General features: G+C 63.8%; 3 protein-coding genes across 7 annotated transcripts in view; 2 read left to right on the top strand and 1 right to left on the bottom strand.

Annotated features, from left to right (window-relative positions):
* The window catches only part of SEMA4G (semaphorin 4G), a 29,708-nt gene extending 17,672 nt beyond the window's left edge, over positions 1 to 12,036 (top strand). For 2 of the 5 annotated variants that reach the window (XM_052800207.1, XM_052800211.1), the window contains exons 2-16: positions 3,115 to 3,349; positions 4,559 to 4,707; positions 5,273 to 5,335; positions 5,421 to 5,519; positions 6,725 to 6,818; positions 7,067 to 7,180; positions 7,379 to 7,545; positions 7,695 to 7,864; positions 8,028 to 8,172; positions 8,252 to 8,474; positions 8,561 to 8,676; positions 9,032 to 9,183; positions 9,390 to 9,451; positions 9,530 to 10,808; positions 11,016 to 12,036. In XM_052800207.1, the coding sequence (XP_052656167.1) occupies positions 3,229 to 3,349; positions 4,559 to 4,707; positions 5,273 to 5,335; positions 5,421 to 5,519; positions 6,725 to 6,818; positions 7,067 to 7,180; positions 7,379 to 7,545; positions 7,695 to 7,864; positions 8,028 to 8,172; positions 8,252 to 8,474; positions 8,561 to 8,676; positions 9,032 to 9,183; positions 9,390 to 9,451; positions 9,530 to 10,386 (2,532 nt within the window). In that variant the 5' untranslated portion in view covers positions 3,115 to 3,228 and the 3' untranslated portion in view covers positions 10,387 to 10,808; positions 11,016 to 12,036. Of the gene's footprint in view, positions 1 to 1,842; positions 2,018 to 3,114; positions 3,350 to 4,558; positions 4,708 to 5,272; positions 5,336 to 5,420; positions 5,520 to 6,724; positions 6,819 to 7,066; positions 7,181 to 7,378; positions 7,546 to 7,694; positions 7,865 to 8,027; positions 8,173 to 8,251; positions 8,475 to 8,560; positions 8,677 to 9,031; positions 9,184 to 9,389; positions 9,452 to 9,529; positions 10,809 to 11,015 lie in introns of those variants that run through there. The other 3 variants (XM_052800208.1, XM_052800209.1, XM_052800212.1) reach the window with 3 other exon arrangements.
* A 58-nt stretch (positions 12,037 to 12,094) lies between these two features.
* On the bottom strand, positions 12,095 to 13,232 carry MRPL43 (mitochondrial ribosomal protein L43). The gene is made up of 3 exons (XM_052800224.1): positions 13,098 to 13,232; positions 12,567 to 12,673; positions 12,095 to 12,324 (listed from the first exon to the last, which is right to left on the bottom strand). The coding sequence occupies exons 1-3, from the start codon at positions 13,226 to 13,228 to the stop codon at positions 12,110 to 12,112; spliced, it is 453 nt and encodes a 150-aa protein (XP_052656184.1). The 5' UTR covers positions 13,229 to 13,232; the 3' UTR covers positions 12,095 to 12,109.
* TWNK (twinkle mtDNA helicase) lies at positions 13,227 to 18,709 on the top strand. Its single transcript, XM_052800213.1, is given in 6 exon segments — positions 13,227 to 13,304; positions 13,307 to 14,741; positions 15,241 to 15,481; positions 16,173 to 16,280; positions 16,651 to 16,792; positions 17,453 to 18,709. Coding segments are annotated over 6 exon segments (2,262 nt in total). The 3' UTR covers positions 17,711 to 18,709.
* Positions 18,710 to 19,715: the final 1,006 nt, after the last annotated feature.

Raw genomic sequence — 19,715 nt, 5'->3', positions numbered from 1 at the left:
GTAGCCGGCGGTAGGAGGGTGGGCTTTGGCCCCCATGGACGTTGGACATTGCCATTAGAGCAGCTGGTTCCTGGCTTCGCCCTGCTCTCAGGGTGGCTGTCAGCCCCGTGGCCAGATCCTGCCTCCACCAACCTTCTCCTTCAGCGTCACTGGCTGGGGTGGGAGCTGGCTCCGGATTTCTGGTCCTGTGTCAGCCCCCCCTGCGCTGGGAAGTAGGTGAGGTGTCGAGGGGCTTGGGAGCTCACTCCTGGGGATGGGGTGGGCTTCTCTGGGCCGTTTTCTCTTAAACCCCAGATTTCATTGGAGCTGCTGCTGCTTTTCAGCCTCTTCCTCTCCCCCTTTTGTGTCCCTCCCCCAGAGAAAGCTCTCTGTGGCATTTCGCCTCCTGGCTTTTCCCTGTTTCCCATGGAAGGGCTAAGCCTGAGCAATCCAGCCACCCCCAGTCTAACCGGTGGGTCCTATGGACCAAGATCTCCCCTGTCTCCCACCCCGGTCCTCGCCTTCACCCCGAGCTTTGAACTTGCACCCTGCCAAGGGAGAAATGATGGGTTTGGGAGTGTTTGGTCTGGCTGCAGCCTGTGGTGACTATCTGAGTGGGGCCAAGGATGGTTTCAGTTCCTTCTTGCTCTTTCACCCCCACACTAGGTATGAAAAATAAAAAATGAAAAAAAAGAAAAAAAATAAAGAGGAGCTCAGAGCAGCCCTTCCCTTTGAGTAAAATATTAACTGCCTCTTACAGCTAACTGATTAAATGTCCTTTAGGACAAAGTTACATCTGATCTTGGGCAAAGGAGCCTTTGGAAACAGGTGTAGCAGCTCCCCTGGAAGAAGCAGAGGAGCCCAGCCTCAGCGGCAGGGGAGGCTGCTCCCCCCTGCCCCTGCCCACCTAGAAACCCTGCACAGCCCCACAGCTTGCTTTATTATTTTTATTTCACCTCCCTGTGCTGGCTCGGTGCTCACGCTGGTTAAATGTTAGCCGGGGCTGGCTCACAGTGTGGCACTTGCCCTGCGATAAGCAACATCCCTGCCTCCCTGCCCGGCTGCACTCCCAGCTCCAATCCCCATCGCACCCAGAGCCGGGCAGCAGGCAAAGTTCAGGGCTTGTTTGTTCGGGGGAGATAAGGCAAGGATGTCTGGCAGCGTGCGGGCAGCTCGCAGGGCTGTTACTCATTTATTAAGAGATTGTTGTTTGTCTTGTTGTAAGAAGGTTTCTCCTCCCCTCTGCTTTCCCAGCCCAGGTGCATGGCAGCTCTTGTGGCTTGTGCGTGATTCTGGGCTCGTGTCCCTGCGCGGAGGCCTGGGGAAGGGTCCCTGCAGCTGCCATGGTGGCCCCAGTCGCGCTGGTGGGATGGAGAGGGGTCAGCATGGGGCTGGGTGGAGCAGTTTCGGGTGATGTGGTGCTCCAGATGTGACCCTGCTGCTTGCTTTGCCCAAAAAACTTGGTGGCTTTGGCTCATGCTAGACATGGTGCCACCAAAGCGACTTCTTTCTCATTGACCTCCATCCCCACTCACCCACCTTGCCTCACCCTGCCAGTGAGGAGACCCTTGGTCCAGACAGGGCTTGTCCTGGGAACAGAAGTTCTTTGGAGGGAAGATGCTCTGGGGTGCTGTCCTCTGCTCCCTGGGGAGCTCAGCCCCACAGGCAGCACCCTGCCCGCTCCCGGGGCTGGGTGCTGTATGGGTGCTCTGTGCTGGGCCGGTGCCTGGGGGGCAGCGAGGCAGGGGGGGACGTCTCCCCTCTGCCCCATTCCTGGGATGCTCCAGGGCAGCGGCCAGTGCAGGTGCAAGGTCTGGGTCTGAACCCCCCTCTGAAGGAAACAGCAGTTTAATGCAGGCTCCAGCACTATGGCTGGATCCTACATCCAGCCTCTCACTTCTCCTTTTCAGCCCTGAAGCCTTTTTCACTTTCGTTTCACTTTGGTTTTACCTCCCCTCTGCCTGAGACCCAGTGAGGTATTTCCTTCAGGGAGACCGTCTGCAACAAGCGTGTTTGAACAGCTTCTTTACAGGGTCAGGTATTTGGTTTGTATATATATAAAAAAACCCCAACCCTAAGCAAACATAGGTGCTGTTCACTTTATGGGAAGGTCTCCCGTTCAGTGATGCCCCATCGTCCCCTTCCTCCTTAGCGCCTGCAAAATGAACTGGTGGCTTTGCTCGAAGCAGCTGGGAGAGGCGGGGGGTTATTCAGGAGGGATTGGATGCATGAAAGCGAGAACCAAGATAGATGCTGAGCTTCAAGGCAGCTTGGGATGAAAGAGAAACTGAAATCTTATGGAAAAACACTGTGGGGGGGAAAGTGTTCTTGCTTGAAAAGACTTGATGAAGATGCCAAGCGGCTCCTGTATGGGTTTTCCTTTGCTCTGCGTTGCTGAGTGCCTGCCGCATCCTTCCCTGCGCCTCTGTCCTCAGGAGTCTTGTCATTTCAGGAGGGGCAAAACTTTGGGGACAAGTGTCTCACATGGCAGGAGATGGCCAGCCGTGCTTTCGGGGAGTAGCGGAGCCCTTGGGCTCCTTGGCAGCCCCCCGCTGCCTGTCCCACCACAGCTGCTCTGGGGAGCAGGGCTTGGGGTACCCCAACACACCAAGAGACCTGCAGAGGGGCTTGGCCCTGAGCCCCACTCTCTGCTTCTGGGGGTAAACGTGCCTGCTTTTCGGGTGTGAAAATGCAATGGGGGATCAGCTGGCTCCGCAGAAGCGTGTCCTTTGGTCAGGGGGAGGTGCAGGAGAAGATGGCTGGGAGCGATGGAAGGAGGAGCCCAGAGCAGACCTGGAGGAAAATGAGCCTCTGAGCAACCAAAGCAAGCGCTCAGCAGGTGACTGCTGCTGCTGCTGCGACAGAGCGGACACTGAGCCAGGGGGATGCTGCAGGGGTTCGCGCCGCTCAGACTGCCCTCCGGGCCCTGTGCTGGCTGCAGGCTCGATGCCTTGCGCTGTGCCTCAGTTTCCCCTTTGGCAAACGAGGGTTTGCTTTTCCCTGAAGCCATCCCTGGGCTGAGGCCATGCCCGGTCAAGCGTCCATGCATGTGTGCAGCCAGCTCCTTCCCAAGCTCGCTTGCTCATGAGGTGCTGGGGACAGTGGGAGTGTCTGACCTGGTGCTCTGTGTTTCAGGAGGGTTTGGCGGCCAGCCCCATCCTGGGGAGCTGGGGAGCCCGTCCCGAGGATCGGCTGTGCTGGCCCGGAGGCAGCAGGCTGGGCAGCTGCCCTTGCTGGGGGAGTGGGAAGATGAGCGGAGGCACGGCCCATCTCCTGACGGCTCTCTTTGTGGCGGCAGCCATGGGCTACCAGTCACGGCGGTCTGCCACCGACCTGGATGCCACTCCCAGGACAACGGTCACCTTTGATGGTAAGGGGGTGCAGGTCTTGGTGGTGGTGGTGAGGTTTGGGATCTTGCCGGCACCAGGTTTGGTGCATCGTGACTGTGTCCAGCCTTCGCCAGCTCCCGGAGCTGGGGGCTCAGCTTTGGGGGGGTGGCTACAGGGGGGCCTCCAGTCCCCTGGGCTCCAGAAATCAGAGCCTGCATGTCTGTCTGGTGTTGGGTGCCCGGAGTCGATGTGCCCCGAGGGATGGAGCAGGACAAAGGCATCTCCCCGAAACTCGGAGGGGACAAGAGCATGCAGGGAGCCAGCTTTGGCCAGTCCCCAGCCCTGCCGAGCAGCCCTTGGACAGCGTCCTGAGCTGGGCATCACACCCGGGCTGGGCTCTCATGGCCCGGATAGTCAGCAGGGAGCTTTCTTCCACGATTTTCTCTAATTGCCACTGGGCTCTTGGCCTCCAGCCTCTGTAGTGTCAGCCAGTCCCGCAATGTCATCGTGCCTTGGGCATCCACACGACTTTGTTGACCTCGTTAGTGAAGCCCAGCTCAGTGCTCGATGGTGGGAGAGGGTTTGGTTTGCAGCTGTGGTGCCCTTTTCTCCCCAGGCAATGCCTCCTTTCGGGGGGGTCATTCCTTCCCCAGCTGCCTCCGAAGTCCCAAGCCCCACAGGACTTTCTCCTCCTGCGGTGGGAGGGTCTGAGCCTGGCTTGGCATTCCTCTGGCCAGGGCTGAGTCCCACCCCACACTTCTCAGCACCCCAGATTGGATGTTTTCTCTGGCTTGGTGGGCAGGGAGTGCCCAGTCTTGCTGTGGGAGCTGTCCCCTTGCATGGCAGTTTTGGTTCAGGTTTTTTGCATCCTTCCTTTTGGGCTGGCTGGGTTTGGTTCGGAGCTCAGGTTGCTGCCAGTGTGTTTTTGCTTCCTCCAGTGGCTCCTCAAACAGGGTGGCGGGTCTGCGTTGGGCATGGATGTCACAGCTCCCACCCCGAGCTGCCGTTTTAGTTAGCAGGGAGAAATTTACCCTATGAGCCTGAGCCCAATTAGTGCCTTTCTTTCACCTCCTACCAAACCTCCCCTTTTCCTTTCCTCCTGCCATAACTGCTGGCAGCTGGCGCTGTCTGCCTGATAACCTCGGTGGGTGCCTTCCCACCCACTCCTGGCTCCATCCTCTGTCTTTTCCCCAGTGGCTTGCGCCATGCCTGCCCTGGGGTCCCCCCTCAGCGCCCCATTCCCTTTGCAGAGCTGTTGGGCGTCCGGTGCTTCAGCGCACACACCCTCAACTACAGCACCCTGCTGCTGGAGGAAGACCGGGGCATCCTCTACGTGGGCGCCAGGGGAGCCATCTTCGCCCTCAACTCCAGTGACGTGGCCGATGGCTCCCACCGCACGGTGAGCCCAGCCTCTGGCCACTGCCGGCTGGTTGTCCTCTCCTGTCCCACGCTGCCCAGTCCCTGCCCGAATCGTGGCCACCCTATCCCTGCTCATCCTCCTCCTCGCCATCTCAGGTCTGGCCTGGAGGTGCTGTCCCCAGGTCTGTCCCCAGGTCCCCTGTGGATGCCTGGTCCTTCTCCCCAGCCAGGCAGTGTGGGGACAGTGGTGGGAAATGTCCCCAAGCTCAGAGATGCCTGCTTCAGGGACAGCCTGGCAGGATGAGGGGCAGGGGGGGAAGCACACCCCTTTGCTCCCCCTGGGAAGAACACCCCAAAATCCTCCAGGCTCTTGCAGGTGCTCTGGGGTTTCTGCCCGCAGGTCAGGGTGTGGGACTGCTCTCGCCCCGGGGTTGGGGGGGATGCAGGCAGGGTGCTATCTTGTGCTCTGAGCAGCTGTCCCCTCTCTAAATAAAAGAAGATTTTAGCATCTCTTGACAGCTCTGGCAGAGGCTGGAGCCTGCAGTGATGGGGAGACCACGCAGTGGTGGGGGGTCACACAGTGGCAGTCCCTCTTCCCCTTGCAGATCCACTGGGAAGCCTCCCCGGAGAAGCAGATGGACTGCCTGCAGAAGGGCAAAAACAACAAGGTAGAGCCGGTGGGTGGGTGCCAGGTGCTGGAGGGGGCCACCGCCACTTTCCCCGGGTGGTCATGCCTGTCCTCCCTCTCCGCAGACCGAGTGCTTCAACCACGTGCGGTTTCTGCAAAGGCTGAACAGCACCCACCTCTACGCCTGTGGGACCTACGCCTTCCACCCGCTCTGCGCCTCCATCGTGAGTACCATTCGGCCCCACGGCTGTCACCCGTCCCCTGCCCACCATGCCACCCTGGAGTGGCACAGCCCCTGCCCTCTCCCACCATCTCCTGCAGCCCTGCTCCCTTTCTGCCCCCGTCCCTGCCCCTCCCCAGCTTACAGGGGGAGGCGAGTGACCCCCAGTCTGGGGTGGGTCGGTTTGGGGATGCAGCCACCATGATGCAGGTGCCCAAAGTCCCCACCCCGGCGCTAGCGTTGGACTCTGACCCCATAGCGAGATGGCCGGCACGGGGATTGGTGCCATGGGGGGGGACACGTGGGCTCAGTGGCGCCAGCAGGTTGGCATGTGCCAGCACTGGAGCTCGTCCCCAGTGCAGGGTCCCTTCCCAAAGCGGGGCTGCAGACTGGCTGGTGGCCAGTAGCAAGCGTGCCTGGGGAGGGTGACGGTAGCAGGTAGCAGGGAGGGTGACAGGGAGGGTGACAGTGGCAGGGCTGACTCAGCAGCCCCTCCCCAAGGATTTCCCGGACCAGGTCGGGGAGGGGTCCTCGCGTGGCCATGACTCACGACAGAGAAGCTGGGGGCAGCCACGTCCCCCCAGCAGCGGGACTTTCACCCCTGGAGCGGTGGCTCCTTGGTGACTCAGCCGCCCTTTGCCTCCCTCCTTCCCAGAGCTGGGTGGCAAAGGGGTCTGGAGCTGTCCCCAGCATGGCTGGGGAGCCCTGGAGGGGCCATGCCCATTCCCACAGCCGTGCTGCCAGTCCGGTTTGGCCATTGCATGCCCTGGGAGTCAGGTGGAAGAGCCGCGGAGCTGGAAGGGCCCCGTCATTATTTGACACGCTTTGAACTGCAAACCCCAAAGAAGCCGTGATGGGGTTGTCACGCAGGGGGACCCAGCCCAGCTGGGCAGTGTCTGCCGGCCAGGCACAGCCCGGGAACATTGGCTGTACTGGCTGGCTCCTGCCCGATGCCCACACGATGCCAAAGTGGAGTACTGGGCCTCCCCTTCCCCCCTGAGACCTCTCCCTGCTCTTGGCTGGGGGCTCTGGCTGTACATGTGGTTTCTGACCAGCTGGAGGGTGCTGGGGGAGTTTGTATTGCCTGGACAAGGGCATGGCTGTGGGCATTGCTTTGTGCCCACTAGCAGCCTCTGAAGAGAGCCTGGGGCTGGCAGGCGAGGCAGTTCTGTCCCCTCCTGTCTAACCCGGTCCCCTGTCCCCCTCAAGGATGCCGACAGGTTCACATTGCCGTCCCACTTTGAGGAAGGCAAGGAGAAGTGCCCGTATGACCCTGCCCGTGGCTACACCGGCCTCATCGTGGGTAAGCGGCACCTTTCCCAGGTTTGGCGGGGACATGTGGGATGCCACCAACCCTGGCCCCCTCCCCAGTGGCCCCACGGGCGGGTCCCCAGCCGGGTGGGCTCTGCATGGGAGGGCCTTAGCAAGCCAGGACTTGGTCCTCCTCCTCCTCCTTCTCTGCCTGGGGCACGGGGATGCTGGGGGCTTTCGGGGCTGTCCCTGCTGTCCCCAGGGTGCGGGGCCATGCTGACGGGTGCCTGCCCTGCCCAGACGGTGGCTTGTACACGGCCACGCGCTACGAGTTTCGGAGCCTCCCCGACATCCGGAGGAACCTGCACCAGCGGCCGCTGAAGACTGAGGAGTCCCCGCTGCACTGGCTGAATGGTGAGACGTCGCTGTGTCCCCCCGGGACTGGCATCATGGGCCATGGTACACTGTGCATCGCCTCGGGGAGTGTGGAGCAGGGGTAGGGGGTGGCCCTGGGGTCCTGTGTGGTTTGCCATGAGAGGAAACCAAGGCACAGAGGGATCCCCCGTCCTGCGGTGGGTCCCTAATCTGCACCTCTCGCTCCGCGTCCCCCAGATGCCGAGTTTGTGGCCTCCGTGCTGGTCCAGGAGAGCAAGGACAGCCCCGTGGGTGACGATGACAAAATCTACTACTTCTTCACGGAGCGGGCGGGTGAGGAGACCACGTCCTTCTTTGACAAGAACCAGGTGGCCCGGGTGGCCCGGGTGGCCCGTGTCTGCAAGGTAGGCATGTCCCTGGCCATGGGAAGCCAAGCGCTGCTCCTCCCGGTGCAGGGGCTGTGTGCTCGCACCTTGGGGGAAACTGAGGCACGGGCAGAGGGGAACACAGACCCCCAGCAACCTGTGCAGAAATGCTCCCTGCACTCTCCCAGAGCGACGTGGGGGGGAAGAAGATCCTGCAGCGCAAATGGACGTCCTTCATGAAGGCGCGCCTGGTCTGCTACATCCCCTACTATGAGGTCCTGCGCAGCATCTGCAGCCTGGACGGGGGTGGCTGGGCCAGCACTGTCTTCTACGCTGCCTTCACACTCTCGGCGCAGTGGTGAGTGGGGCAGCGGTCAAAATGGCTGGGGCTAACAGTGGGACAGCATGGGGGGACCAGAGATGGTCGAGGGGACGCACAGGCAGGCGCTGAGCACCTGGGGGTGCATTGGTGGGGAGCACCTGTGTGTCTGCCCGGGCTCAGGTGGGGCTCTGCCCCCCAGGAGGACCATGGAGGCCTCAGCCGTGTGCCGCTACAGCATCTCGTCGGTGCAGCATGCCTTTGAGGGCCCCTACATGGAGTACCAGGACTCAGCTCGCAAGTGGTCCCGCTACGATGGTGCGGTGCCTGAGCCCCGGCCCGGCTCCGTGAGTGCCCACGGGTGTGGAGCGGGGGGGGGCATGGGGCAACCGCATCCCCCCCCTGACCCGCATCTCCCCCGGGCAGTGCATCACGGACCACTCCCGCAGGAAGGGCTACAACTCCTCACAGGACCTGCCCAACAGCGTCCTGGACTTCATCAAGCTGCACCCCCTCATGTTTGAGGAGGTGAAGCCGGCTGGCGGGGAGCCGCTGCTGGTGAAGAAGAGCGTGGCATACAGCCAGCTGGCTGTGGACAGGGTGCGGGCCCTCGACGGCCACTCCTACGATGTGCTCTTCATGGGGACGGGTGAGCATGGGATGAGTTTGCTGGGTCTCTGCTGGGCAGAGGGGACACCCCACGCTCCCTCCTGACCCCCTGCTCTTGCTCTCCAGGGGATGGCTGGATCCACAAGGCTGTGGTGGTGGGCTCCAGCATCCACATTGTGGAGGAGTTGCAGGTCTTTGGGGACCAGCAGCCTGTGGAGAGCCTGATGATCTCCCACGCCCAGGTGAGGGATGGAAGAAGTCAGGGGACACCACACACGGGGCACATTTGTGCTGCGAAGCTGCCATTGGGCTGTTTGGGGGAGCAGGGGGGACATGATTCCTGGGTCACCCCAGCTTGGGATACGTGCTAGGGCCCAGTGGGGCAGCCTGGGGAAAGGAACCAGCCTGGCCCCCACCTCCTTGCCAGGTGCCAGCTGCCACCGTCGGCACCAACTGGAGCTGGGGGCCCTTCCTCGTCCACCCCTGCCAAGGGAGAGCTGTGCTGTGGGGCTGGGGGGGATCTCTGGGCGCCATGGGGCACCCCACAGCCCAGCTGCACCATGCTGGGGCACTGCTGAGCCAGCCCTTTCCCCCCAGAGGAGCCTGTACGTGGGGGCAGCCAGCGGGATCCTGCAGGTGCCCCTGGCCTCCTGCGCCAGGTATGCCTCCTGCTACGACTGCATCCTCGCCCGGGACCCCTACTGCGCCTGGGACGGCAGGGCCTGCCGCGCCACCGCCACTGCAGACAGGTAGAGACGGGCTGGCCGTCCCCGGCGGGGTCCCCACGAGCCTTCCACCTGCCCCATCCCGTGCTGTTGCACATCACCCCATGGCACAGTCGCCCCAGTGCCACCCCCAAGGAACTGGCATCTGACAGTGGGTGTCCCGGTGGCCGTGACCCCATAAGGGTGGGCTCAGCTGGGGCTGTATGGCTGAAGCCCCCCATGTCTTGCAGCACAGGGCTGGTGCAGGACATTCAGAGCGGCAACGAGGGATGCCGGAGCAGCTCTGGGCGGGGTGAGTCTGAGACCGCGGGGGATGCCAGCGTCCCTTAGGGTGGCTGAGGTGGGTGCGAGGCTGTTTGTGTCCCTGCAGGCTCCCTGCCGTGGAAGAACCGGACGGTGCTGCAGGGGGACGACGTGCTGCTGCCCTGCGACCAGCACTCCAACCTGGCACGAGCCGTCTGGCTGCTGAACGGCAGCGAGGCGCCGGGCACGGGGCAGGACCGGCTGCGTGTTGGGGTGGACGGGCTGCTGGTGACGGACACGTTGCCCCAGCACAGCGGCGAGTACCGCTGCTACGGGGAGGAGCGGGGTCTCCGGACACTGCTGGCCGCCTACAGCCTCACCGTGCTGCCCGAGCTGCCTCGCGGCCCCACGGCTGCCTCACGGCCCCACGCCGCCAGCCAGGCAGCCGGCGACATGAAGGTGGCTTACGTCTCCGCCATCGTCGCCTTGGTGGTGCTGTGCACCGTACTCAGCACCGTCCTCCTCTACGTGTCCTGCCTGGAGAAGCGCAAGGGCAAGTACGTCCTGGGGGAGCCGCGGCCAGCCAGCGTGGAGCTGCAGACCGTCTCGGCCAACTGCCTGCGCAAGGGCCGCCGGGAGGAGGAGGAGGAGGAGGAGGAAGAGCTCACCTACCCCGACGGCTGCCTGCGGATCATCCCCGGCGAGGCGCCCACGGCTGCCACCTCCCCAGTCAAGGAGCTGCCAGCTGCCGTACCCCCGCTGCCGCCGCCACCACCGCTGCCGGCCGAGCTCACCAACGGCGTGGGGGCTCTGCCGAACGTGCTCCGCAAGATGAACGGCAACAGCTACATGCTGCTGCAGCAGCAGGAGGAGCCGCTGGCCTCGCCGCTCTACAGCGCATCCTTCACCGAGGAGCTCAGCAAGATCCTGGAGAAGCGGAAACACATGCAGCTGGTGGAAAAGCTGGACGAGAGCTCCGTGTAGGGGCCGGAGGGGGGGGTCCTGCCAGCGGGACCCTCCTGCCCTCCGGCCCCTTCTCCCACCCCCTGCCAGCAGTGTTACAAGACTCAGGCAAAACTACCTCCTGGATGGCAGAGCCGGGCCGGGCCCGGGCTCGGCTGTTCCTTTGGCTTTTCACTCACTTTTGAGACTCGCTGTACAGAAGAAAAAAAAGAAAAATATCTATTTAAATTTGGGAGCTCTATTTATGTATAAAAACCCACCGACGGCGGCCACGAGCTGGAGGCAGGAGCTAGTGCCTGGCTGAAGGTGGACACCAGGGTGGGGAGGGAGAGTTTCTGTCTGTCCGTCCGTCCAGGCGTGAGAGATGCTGTTGTGGACGCGTGGACTCTGGCCTGCCCCGCTGGGCGTCCCTCAGCGCATGGGAGCTGGACTGCTGCTGAGAGGTGGGTGAGGAGCAGGGAGCGGGGCTGGGGGCTGCTCGAGGTTCCTGTGCGTCTCACAGGGTGCAGTGTCCCTGGCGTGGGGCCGGGGGGGTTTCCCCCAGCTGCCCGCTTGCAGGCAGGAGAGGGGCCTCGGACACATCTCGCATTGCGGGGGGTGGCCTCGGTGGCTGCCAGCCCCTGCCCGCTCTCCCACATCTGTCTCCCCAGGGTTTCCTCTCCGGGAGAGGACAATTCGGCGAGGGACTGAGCCAGGGCAAGGAGACCATGTCCCCGAATGCCCCAGAGCAGCTGGTGGAGCAGCACGTGCCCCCTGCAAGGAGGCCCCAGGTGAAATTCAGGGCTGGTGCCCTGGGGAGGTGGCACCCCCGGGGCCTCCAACCCTGACAGGGCTCTGCCCCCTCTCTCCAAGGTGCTGCAGGGGAAGAGCAGGATGCAGCAGCAGGCAGCAAGATGCACTGGCAGCCACTGCCATGCCCCACAGCATGACGAGGGACCAGCACAGCACTCGCATCCCCCCCCACCCCCAATGTCCGTAGTGCCCCCACAGCCCCGGGCACCACATTTCTGCCCTCCTGCATGGTGCCATTGGAGAACTGGGGTTCAGGCACAGCCCTGTCCCCTGTGGGACATGTGGGAGGGGAAGTGTCCTCACACAGTGAGGAGCCCTGGACAAGGACCTGCCTCCCTCTGGGGCCTCCTGCTCTTCATGGCACTTTCCAGGGGCAGCCACTGTCCCTAAATCCCCCCAACTACCTCTGTTCCTGCCGCCTCCTGGGGGAACCCGAGGGACTGGGGTGACAAAAGCATCTCACACCTTGGGGACAAGGCAGCGACACCGGAGAAGCCGGGGAGGGACAGACTTGCTGGGGTGTGTGTCCTCCCTTCTGTGTTCCTTACTGGCACCTCCAGGATCAGGACATTGCCTGAAGCTCAGCCCTGCAGGGGGGGCAGGAGGGGCGTGGCAGCCCCTGGGGTCCCTAATGGGCTGGAGCCCTGGCCCTCCTGCCCCAGAAGAGTGAGGCTTACTGGGAAACGGCAAGAGCTGGATGCCTGGGCTCTCCCATCCTGCCCCCACCCTTGTTTTTGTTGCAAGGTGTGGGGGCGGCAATCCACCCCCCAAGCACACACCACACCACCCCCCCCCAAGGAGGGGCACTGCCCTCCGTGTCTGGCACCCCTTGTGCACAGCCCCACGTGCCCCCTGGCAATAAACGCGGCTCTGTCTGGACGTGGCGTGGCAGCGTGTCTCTGTGGGCAGGAGGAGAGATGGATGCGGAGGCGCAGGGTGGGGAGCGGAGCCTTTATTGGGGCTGCAGGCGCGGGCCCTGGACAGTGAGGGCGGAGGGTTTGTTGGTGAGGGGGTGCCACTGGCCCTGGATGCTGGGGTTGTCGGTGTGGAAGGGCTTGCGGATGCGGATGATGTCCAGGCCAGACTGGCCAGCCAGCTTGGTGGCCAGCTGCACGATCTCCTCGCTCGTCTTGTTGGCGATGAGCTCTTCCCGCACCGTCCCGTTCACTGTGGCAGAGCGGGGGGTGGGGTATCAAACCGGGGCTCCCCCAACCCACTGCCCCCTCTCCCTGGGGTGGGCGCAGCTGCTGTTCCCCTGTCCCGCAGGGCAGCCGGCCCCAACACCATCTGCGGCTGGGCAGAAGCTGTGCAGAGCCAGGGTGGGGTGGGGTGGGTTGGGGTGGGGTGGGGAGGGCCCCGTCCCCATCCTGACCCCCCCAAACCCACCCGTACCCCCCCCCCCCACTCACGGTACTCAGCCAGCAGCAGTGGGGCCGGGCCGAAGCGGGGGCTGATGTAGAGGACGACATCGGGGTGCTGCCGGGCAAAGTCCAGCGCCGCCTCCTCCACGAACTGCCTGCGGGGGGGGTGTGGGGGAGTCCCCCAGCCCCAGCAGGGTCAGAGGGTGGAGGTCACCCCCACCGTGGTGCCCTGCCCACGGGTGGGGTCACGGTGCAGAGGTCAGGGGTGTTGTCACCTGCATCGCCCAGCCTGCCCCTGCGCCGTGGGGTCGGACGTCAGGGGTCAGCGGTGCCACCTTCTAGTCCCTCCCCCATCGCGTAAGAGATTGGGGGCCGCAGCCCGCCCCCCCCCGCCCCCCCCGTGGGTCAGAGGTCAGCAGCACCTTCCCCCTTCCCTGCACAGACAGGTCAGAGATCACCACAGCTTCTCGTAAGCCCCTCACCCACCAGGTCAGGGGTCACCAGGCCTCTGCCCCCCCCCATCCCCCATCCCCCATCCCCGGCGGCCAGGGGCCGCGGGCGGGGCGCCTCCGGCGGTACCTGGCGCCGCGGGCGTCGCCCGCGATAGGGCTGAAGAGGAGCTGGAGGCGCTGGAGCTGCCGCACGTAGCGGCCCACGCCGTTGTGCAGGACGGCCGCCAGGAACCGGCTGGGCGTCCCGCGGCTCGTCATGGCACCGCCCTCACCCGGAACCGGAACCGCGCGGGGAGAAGGGAGCACCCGCTTCCGTCCGCCGACCGGAAGTGACGCGCGCTGAGCGCGGCGGCAGCGGGGTCGGGCAATGGCGGCGTCCGTGGAGCTCCACGTGAGGGGGGCGGCCTGAGCGGCGCCGGGCCGCGGGGCCGCCGATGCCGGATCGGCGGCCGCTGCGGGCGGGTGCCGGGGCGGCCCGGGCGGAGGCGGAGGTGGAGGTGGAGGCGGAGCGCGGGCAGGATGGCGGCGGTGCCCCTGCGGCCCTGCAGAGCCGCCGGCCGCCTCCTGCCGCTGCTGTGCGGGGGGGCGAGGAGCAAGGGAGCCTCCCTGAGGGCCGGGGCGCTGGGCCGCCTCACCCAGCGGCGCTACAAGAAGGACGTGCTGCCCTCCCCCGAGGGCCCCGTGCCCTCCGTCTCCATCACCGAGATCCGGCAGTACCTGCGGGCCCAGGGCATCCCCTTCCACGACGGGTACAGCTGCCTGCACACCCCCAGCCTCTTCACCGACGGCCAGCAGGACCAGCCGCCGGCCGCCAGCGCCCCTTACACGCTTTTCATCGACAAGATGACGGGCAGCTTTCTGTGCACGGCCACTCTGGCCGAGGGCACCTGGCAGGACTTCCAGGCCAACGTGGAGCTGCGGCACCGCGGCGTTCCCACCGCCGGCGTGGAGGATCCGGAGAAGGACGTGCAACGGGCTTGCGAGGACGCCCGCTGCATCTGGGACCGGGCGCTGCCGCTCTGGGAGCTGCTGGACGAGGACGAGACCAACAAGACCAAGGCCATGTTCGGTATCTCCCTGGTGACGGACGCCACCCTGAAACGCTTTGGGGTGCGTTACCTGAGGACTGCCAAGTCCCTCGTCTTCCCCTGGTTCAGTCCCCGCGATGCGACGCTGAAGGGCCTGAAGCTCGTGAGGGTGGAGAAGAAGGGGGATGCAGTCGCTTACGTGGAAGAGACTTTACCCCGCTTCGATTCCTACCGCAATCTCTTTGGGCTGCCCCTGATCGGCCGCCGAGACACAGAGCTGGTCTTAACTGGGTGGGAGCTGGACGCCCTGGCCCTGCACCAAGCTACAGGGGTGGCCAGCCTGGCCCTGCCACGGGGGGCCACCTGCCTGCCCCCTGCCCTCCTCCCCTACCTGGAGCAGTTCAAGCGCATCACGCTGTGGTTGGGCGAGGACCTGCGCTCCTGGGAAGCCGCCAAGCTCTTTGCCCGCAAGCTGAGCCTCAAGCGTTGCTCCCTGGTGCGCCCCAGCAACCTGCAGCCCCGGCCCTTGGAGGCTCTGAACCAGGGCCTGAACCTCACCAAGATCCTGCGTACTGCCCTGCCCGCCAGCCACAAATCCATCGTCTCCTTCCGGCAGCTGCGCGAGGAGGTGTTCGGGGAGCTGGTCAACACTGAGCAGGTGGCCGGCGTCAAGTGGGCGCGCTTCCCTGAACTCAATAAGCTCCTCAAAGGACACCGCAGAGGGGAGCTCACCATCTTCACAGGTGATGGGCAATTGGCTGGCGAACAGGGGTAGCAGAGAGCTCTTCGGTGGCTTCACCCTCCTGGGGGTGACACCTCACGAGTCTTTCGGGTCCCTTTCTGCTCACAGCTTTGGCTGAGCCCATCCTGGGGATGTGCAAGAGGCTGGGGCGCGTTCCTAGGTATGGTGGGGCCAGGCATGCCAGTTTTGTGATGGGCTCCCTGCCTGGGGCGGTGCAGAAAGGGCTGCCACCCACCACCTCCTGTCTGAGCCCTGCCTGTGTCCCCAGCTGGCTGCCTAGTCCTTCCCCACGCCCCACAGGGACCCACTGGTGGTGACACGCGTGTGCCCAGGCATGCAGCCTGGCATGAGATGCTCCTTGTTTATGGTGGGAGTGCTGCGGATGGGCTGCTTTTTATCCTGCTGCCTGGCGCTTCCACCTCTAAACAGCCCCTCAGCCTGTTCAGGATGGGTCAGATCTTCTCCCGCAGCTAATTCTTCCCATCGTTTCCTTGCACCAGGCCCGACGGGCAGCGGGAAGACGACCTTTATCAGTGAGTACGCACTGGACTTGTGCATGCAGGGGGTGTGCACGCTGTGGGGCAGCTTCGAGATCAGCAACATCCGCCTGGCCAAGATCATGCTGACACAGTTCGCTTTGCAGCGCCTGGAGGACCAGCTGGAGCTGTATGACGAGTGGGCTGATCGCTTCGAGGACCTCCCACTCTACTTCATGACCTTCCATGGCCAGCAGAACATCAAGTATGGTCCCGCACCTTCACCCTCAGTGGTGTTTACCCCTCATGGCATGTGCTGCGGAGCCTTAGGGAGCTGGGGCTCTTCCCTCGCAGCGGGTTGTAGATTTGGGGCTGGCAGGAGGCACACTGGGGCTGTTCAAGTCCCGGGGTTGGCACGTGGGGACTGCGTGGCTCAACCGACTGCATTCCTGCTGTCGCCGGGACTGTCACAGCCTCCCTCTGGGGTGGGGGTGAAGGGACAGGACCTGTCCCTGTGCTAGGTGGCTGCCCTAAAACCAGCCTCTGCCCCTGGCAGCATGCATGCCCCCCACACCCTGCTCACCTGGCAGCACTGCCGTTTGCTGAGGAGGGAGGACAGGCACCGCCTGGTCCTTTTATTCACCAGGTGCTGTGGTGCCTTCATGCATGCACATGTGCCCTGAAGGGTCCCCATGGGCCAGGGGGATTGTGGGATGGTGGGCAGGGGCTGTGTGGGCAGCAGCTGGGTCCTCCTGATCCAGCCGCCCTTACCTGTGGGGGTGGGGCTGCGCCTGTCCTGGGACAGAGGAGATGTGGAGGTGGAATGTGCCCAGGGCCCAGCGACAGCCAGCCTGATACCTCCCAGCTCTGCCTCTCCCCGTCCCTCTGCCTGGCTCAGCATCCCCATCCCTGCCTTCACTGATCCCCGGGGCTGATCCCAGTGTTTCCCTGCCCAGGACAGTGATTGACACCATGCAGCACGCCGTCTACATGTATGACATCACCCATGTGGTTGTCGACAACCTCCAGTTCATGATGGGACACGAGCATCTCTCTGCGGACAGGTAGCCCTTCTCCGAAGCTGCCCCCTCCTTCCTCTGCCACCCTCGTTCCTGGAGCTGGCCCTGTCGAGTGTCACAGCAGGGGCTGGGGACCCACACAGGGCATCCCCTTTCATCCTGCCTGGCAGTCCTGTTTTGTTGAAGGGCAATCACTGCCCTGGGGAGGAAGAGGTGGGAAAGGGTGAGCTGGTTACCTGCGATCCCTGTCATGCTCCATCCCTTCGCCCATGTGGGCCCAGCTGCCTCTTGGAGAGTGAGCCCAGCCCCCCGAGTGCTTCCTGCTGTGGGGCTGAACCTGGCAGCACCTTGCTGCCCTGCCCCCCCCTGCACCAAGCAGTGCCAGCCCCTGACCCCGTTCTCCCTGCTGTGGCAGGCTCGCTGCCCAGGACTACATTGTTGGTGCCTTCCGTAAGTTCGCCACAGACAACACCTGCCACATCACACTGGTCATCCATCCCCGCAAGGAGGATGATGAGAAGGAGCTGCAGACGGCCTCCATCTTTGGCTCTGCCAAGGTGAGCTGGGCCAGAGTGGCCCTTCCTGTCCCTCGGGCACAGCGTGTTCCCAGGAAGGGGCTGGGATACATTGGGCAGCTGTCCCCAGCTCCGACCAGTACCCTGAGCCATTGCTGGGGACCTGAAAGGTGTGTGAGGGGCAGGATGTCCCCAGGACTCCTGTCACCTGCTGAAGATGTGTGGAGTCCTGGTTTGGCCAGGCCTTGGCAAGGAGGTGCAGACAGGGAGCAAACCCTTTGCCAGCTAAAGCTCTGTTGCGGCTTTAGGTGCAGTTAATTAATGCTCATTGCTGTGAGTGGGATGTAGTAGGAGATAATTAAAGCAGGATCCAGGGAGGGTGCAGGGATGGGCTCTCTGAGTGCTCCCGTCTCTGCTGCGATGCTAAACAGCCCTGCAGTGGTGGGCAGGAGGTCCTCTGTGAGTGTTCATGGCCCTCTCGTGTTTCCCCGGGCATACTGTGGCTTCAGCTCAAGCCTGTCTGCCCGGTGGGTCTCTGGAATGTCCCAGGGGAAGACAAGGGGTTGGTGTTGGGGAGGTGCTGGAGTTTCCATGGCCTGGGATATCCTGTAACAGGGCTCAAAGGAGCCGGGCAACACCTCCGAGCCCTGTGACTCTGCTTGTATCCCCAGCACCGTCCTGGAGATGATTTTCTCTCCCCAGGCCAGCCAGGAGGCCGACAACGTCCTCATCCTGCAGGACCGTAAGCTGATGACGGGGCCAGGGAAGCGCTACCTGCAGGTGTCCAAGAACCGCTTCGATGGGGACGTGGGCGTCTTCCCCCTGGAGTTCAGCAAGGCCTCACTCACCTTCTCGTCCTCTGGCAAAAGCAAGGTCAAGGTGAAGAAGATGAAGGAGGAGAAGGCGCTTTTAGCCAAGAAAGCTCCAGAGGGGTGCTCGGGAGACTCTAAGAAGCCGTGAGCCTGGCAGGTCTCTTCCTCGGTCCATCTGGAGGGATGGGGACTGGTGCTGGGAGCACGGGGCTGGGGTATGCCAGCCCCTCTCCCCCCGGAGCAGCAGCCATGTGCCGCTGTGGCCCTTTCTCCTCCTGCATGAACAAGCCTCTTGGCCGCCAGCATAGTGTACCTGAGATGTGGGGCCACCGTGAGAGGAGGAGTGGGCTTGTCCAAGAGAAGAGCTGCCAGGGGAGGGTGCTTTGGCAAACGCTGGCCGCTCCATACTGGTGCTGAGTGCTGGAAGCACGGGGTGGGGGGACTGGAGTCAGTGTGGGCTGGGTGACGGGGGGCAGTGACCTTCAGCCCTGAGACTTGGGGAGCTCTGGACCTGGGGTAGGTTGTTAAATGGTGGCTAAAATGGAGCCAAAATCCTGGGCTGTCACTGGTGGGAGGGACTGTGTGGGGGGACTGTGCAGAGGTACACACGGTGGGAACCCCCATGTCACGGGTGGGGGTCTCTGAGCTCAGTCCTGGCTGGGATGGAGCCAGTGAGGGGAAGGTGGTGCAGGGAAGCATGGGAGATTGTGGATGGCTCTTTTCCTGGAGCTGTATGCTCCCTGTGAGATGTGGTGGGAGGGTGGGAGCTGGACCCCTGTGGCATCACTGCTTGCAGCAGGTTAAAGGCAGCAGCGCTGGCATCCTCCTGTGCTGGCGGGTGCAGCGTGGCGCTCGCCAGCCATGGCCGGTCGGCTAATGCCTGACCCAGCCCCCTTTGCTCAGGGTCTCCCCCAGCCCCTTTCTCTGGGAGGCATCACCAGCAGTAAAAGCTCAGGGGGAGCAGCATTGCCTTGCAATGCTGGGCTGGGGGGGTGGCCACCCCCATGCCTTCCAGGCTCCAGGCAGCAAATACTGTGACCTGGCCAGTCCTCGCTGTGGTAGGACGAGTCAACGGCCGGATCTTGGTCTAATCCCTTTGTTGTTTTTTTTCCCTTCCTACTTTTATTAAAGCATAAATGTGAGTGCCGTTTCTGTGCCGCGGTCCCTGTGACCGGGGGGCTCCTGGGGCTTGGCGGGGGGAACGGGACCCTGGCCGAGGAGGGGGTGACCCCCAGGGGATGCCCTCGCTGTGCAGAGCATCCCGCCCTGGCCCTGGCACACGGGTTATTAGCAGCCTCCGCGCCAGGCATAGTTTTAACCTGAGCCATAATGAGGGGCTGGGGCGGGCGGGCAGGACACACCCGGCCCCTGGTTTCCGGGGTGCACCAGCTCTCCCGGAGAGCACCCTTGGGTGCTGTTGGTGCAGGTGTGAGCCCTCCCTCCCAGGGCAGGCTGGGGGTGATGGCGGAGGAGGGTCCTGGGGAAGCAGAGGTAAGGTTGGGGAGCCAGGTCTGCAGCACAGCTGGGACAGGGTTTGCATGGTGGTGTGGGTGAGGGCTGGGGGTGTCCCCCCTTGGCCTGAGGGCCCTCTCCGGCTCCCTGGCACCCATTCCCCGCCCCCCCCCCGCCCTGGTTTAGCCCAGGGTGGGTGCTGTTACGGGGCTGTCAAGTGGAAGTGGGGTAGCGGGAAAGCTCAGGACCCTCATCTCCCACCCATCCCTCCTTGGGGCTGGGAGGGGGTGATGGAGCCGAGCCTGGGGGGGTGGACCCTGGGTGATCCCGGACTCCGTGGGGCAGGTGGGCACCCACGGCTCGCCGGGCTGCGGGTGGGTTGATGTGGGTTTGGTTTTCCTCCCTTTTCCCCCAGTTTGGGGCTCTCGGAGAGCCGGGGGGTGGCAACAGCGGCAGCATCACGGAGGGGGGGGGGGGTATGGGGGGGTCTGATGTCAAACGGGGCAGAGCCGAGCCCCCTTGGCGGGGCGCTGGGTTCCCTATATAATTTGGGGGGGGCATATCCTCGGCAGATGACCTTCAGCCTGCAGGTCTGGGGCTGCTTTGGTGGATGGAGAGCCTCGAGGTGGGGGGGCTTGGCTGGTGAAAAGAAGGGGACGAGCCCCCCGCCAGCCCGGGAATCCCCAGGAATCGACGCGACT

Source organism: Harpia harpyja, chromosome 10 (assembly GCF_026419915.1).
Source record: "Harpia harpyja isolate bHarHar1 chromosome 10, bHarHar1 primary haplotype, whole genome shotgun sequence".
NCBI lineage: Eukaryota > Metazoa > Chordata > Aves > Accipitriformes > Accipitridae > Harpia > Harpia harpyja.
The sequence above is the reverse complement of the archived record's forward strand: the minus strand, read 5'-3'. Positions and strand labels throughout refer to the sequence as shown.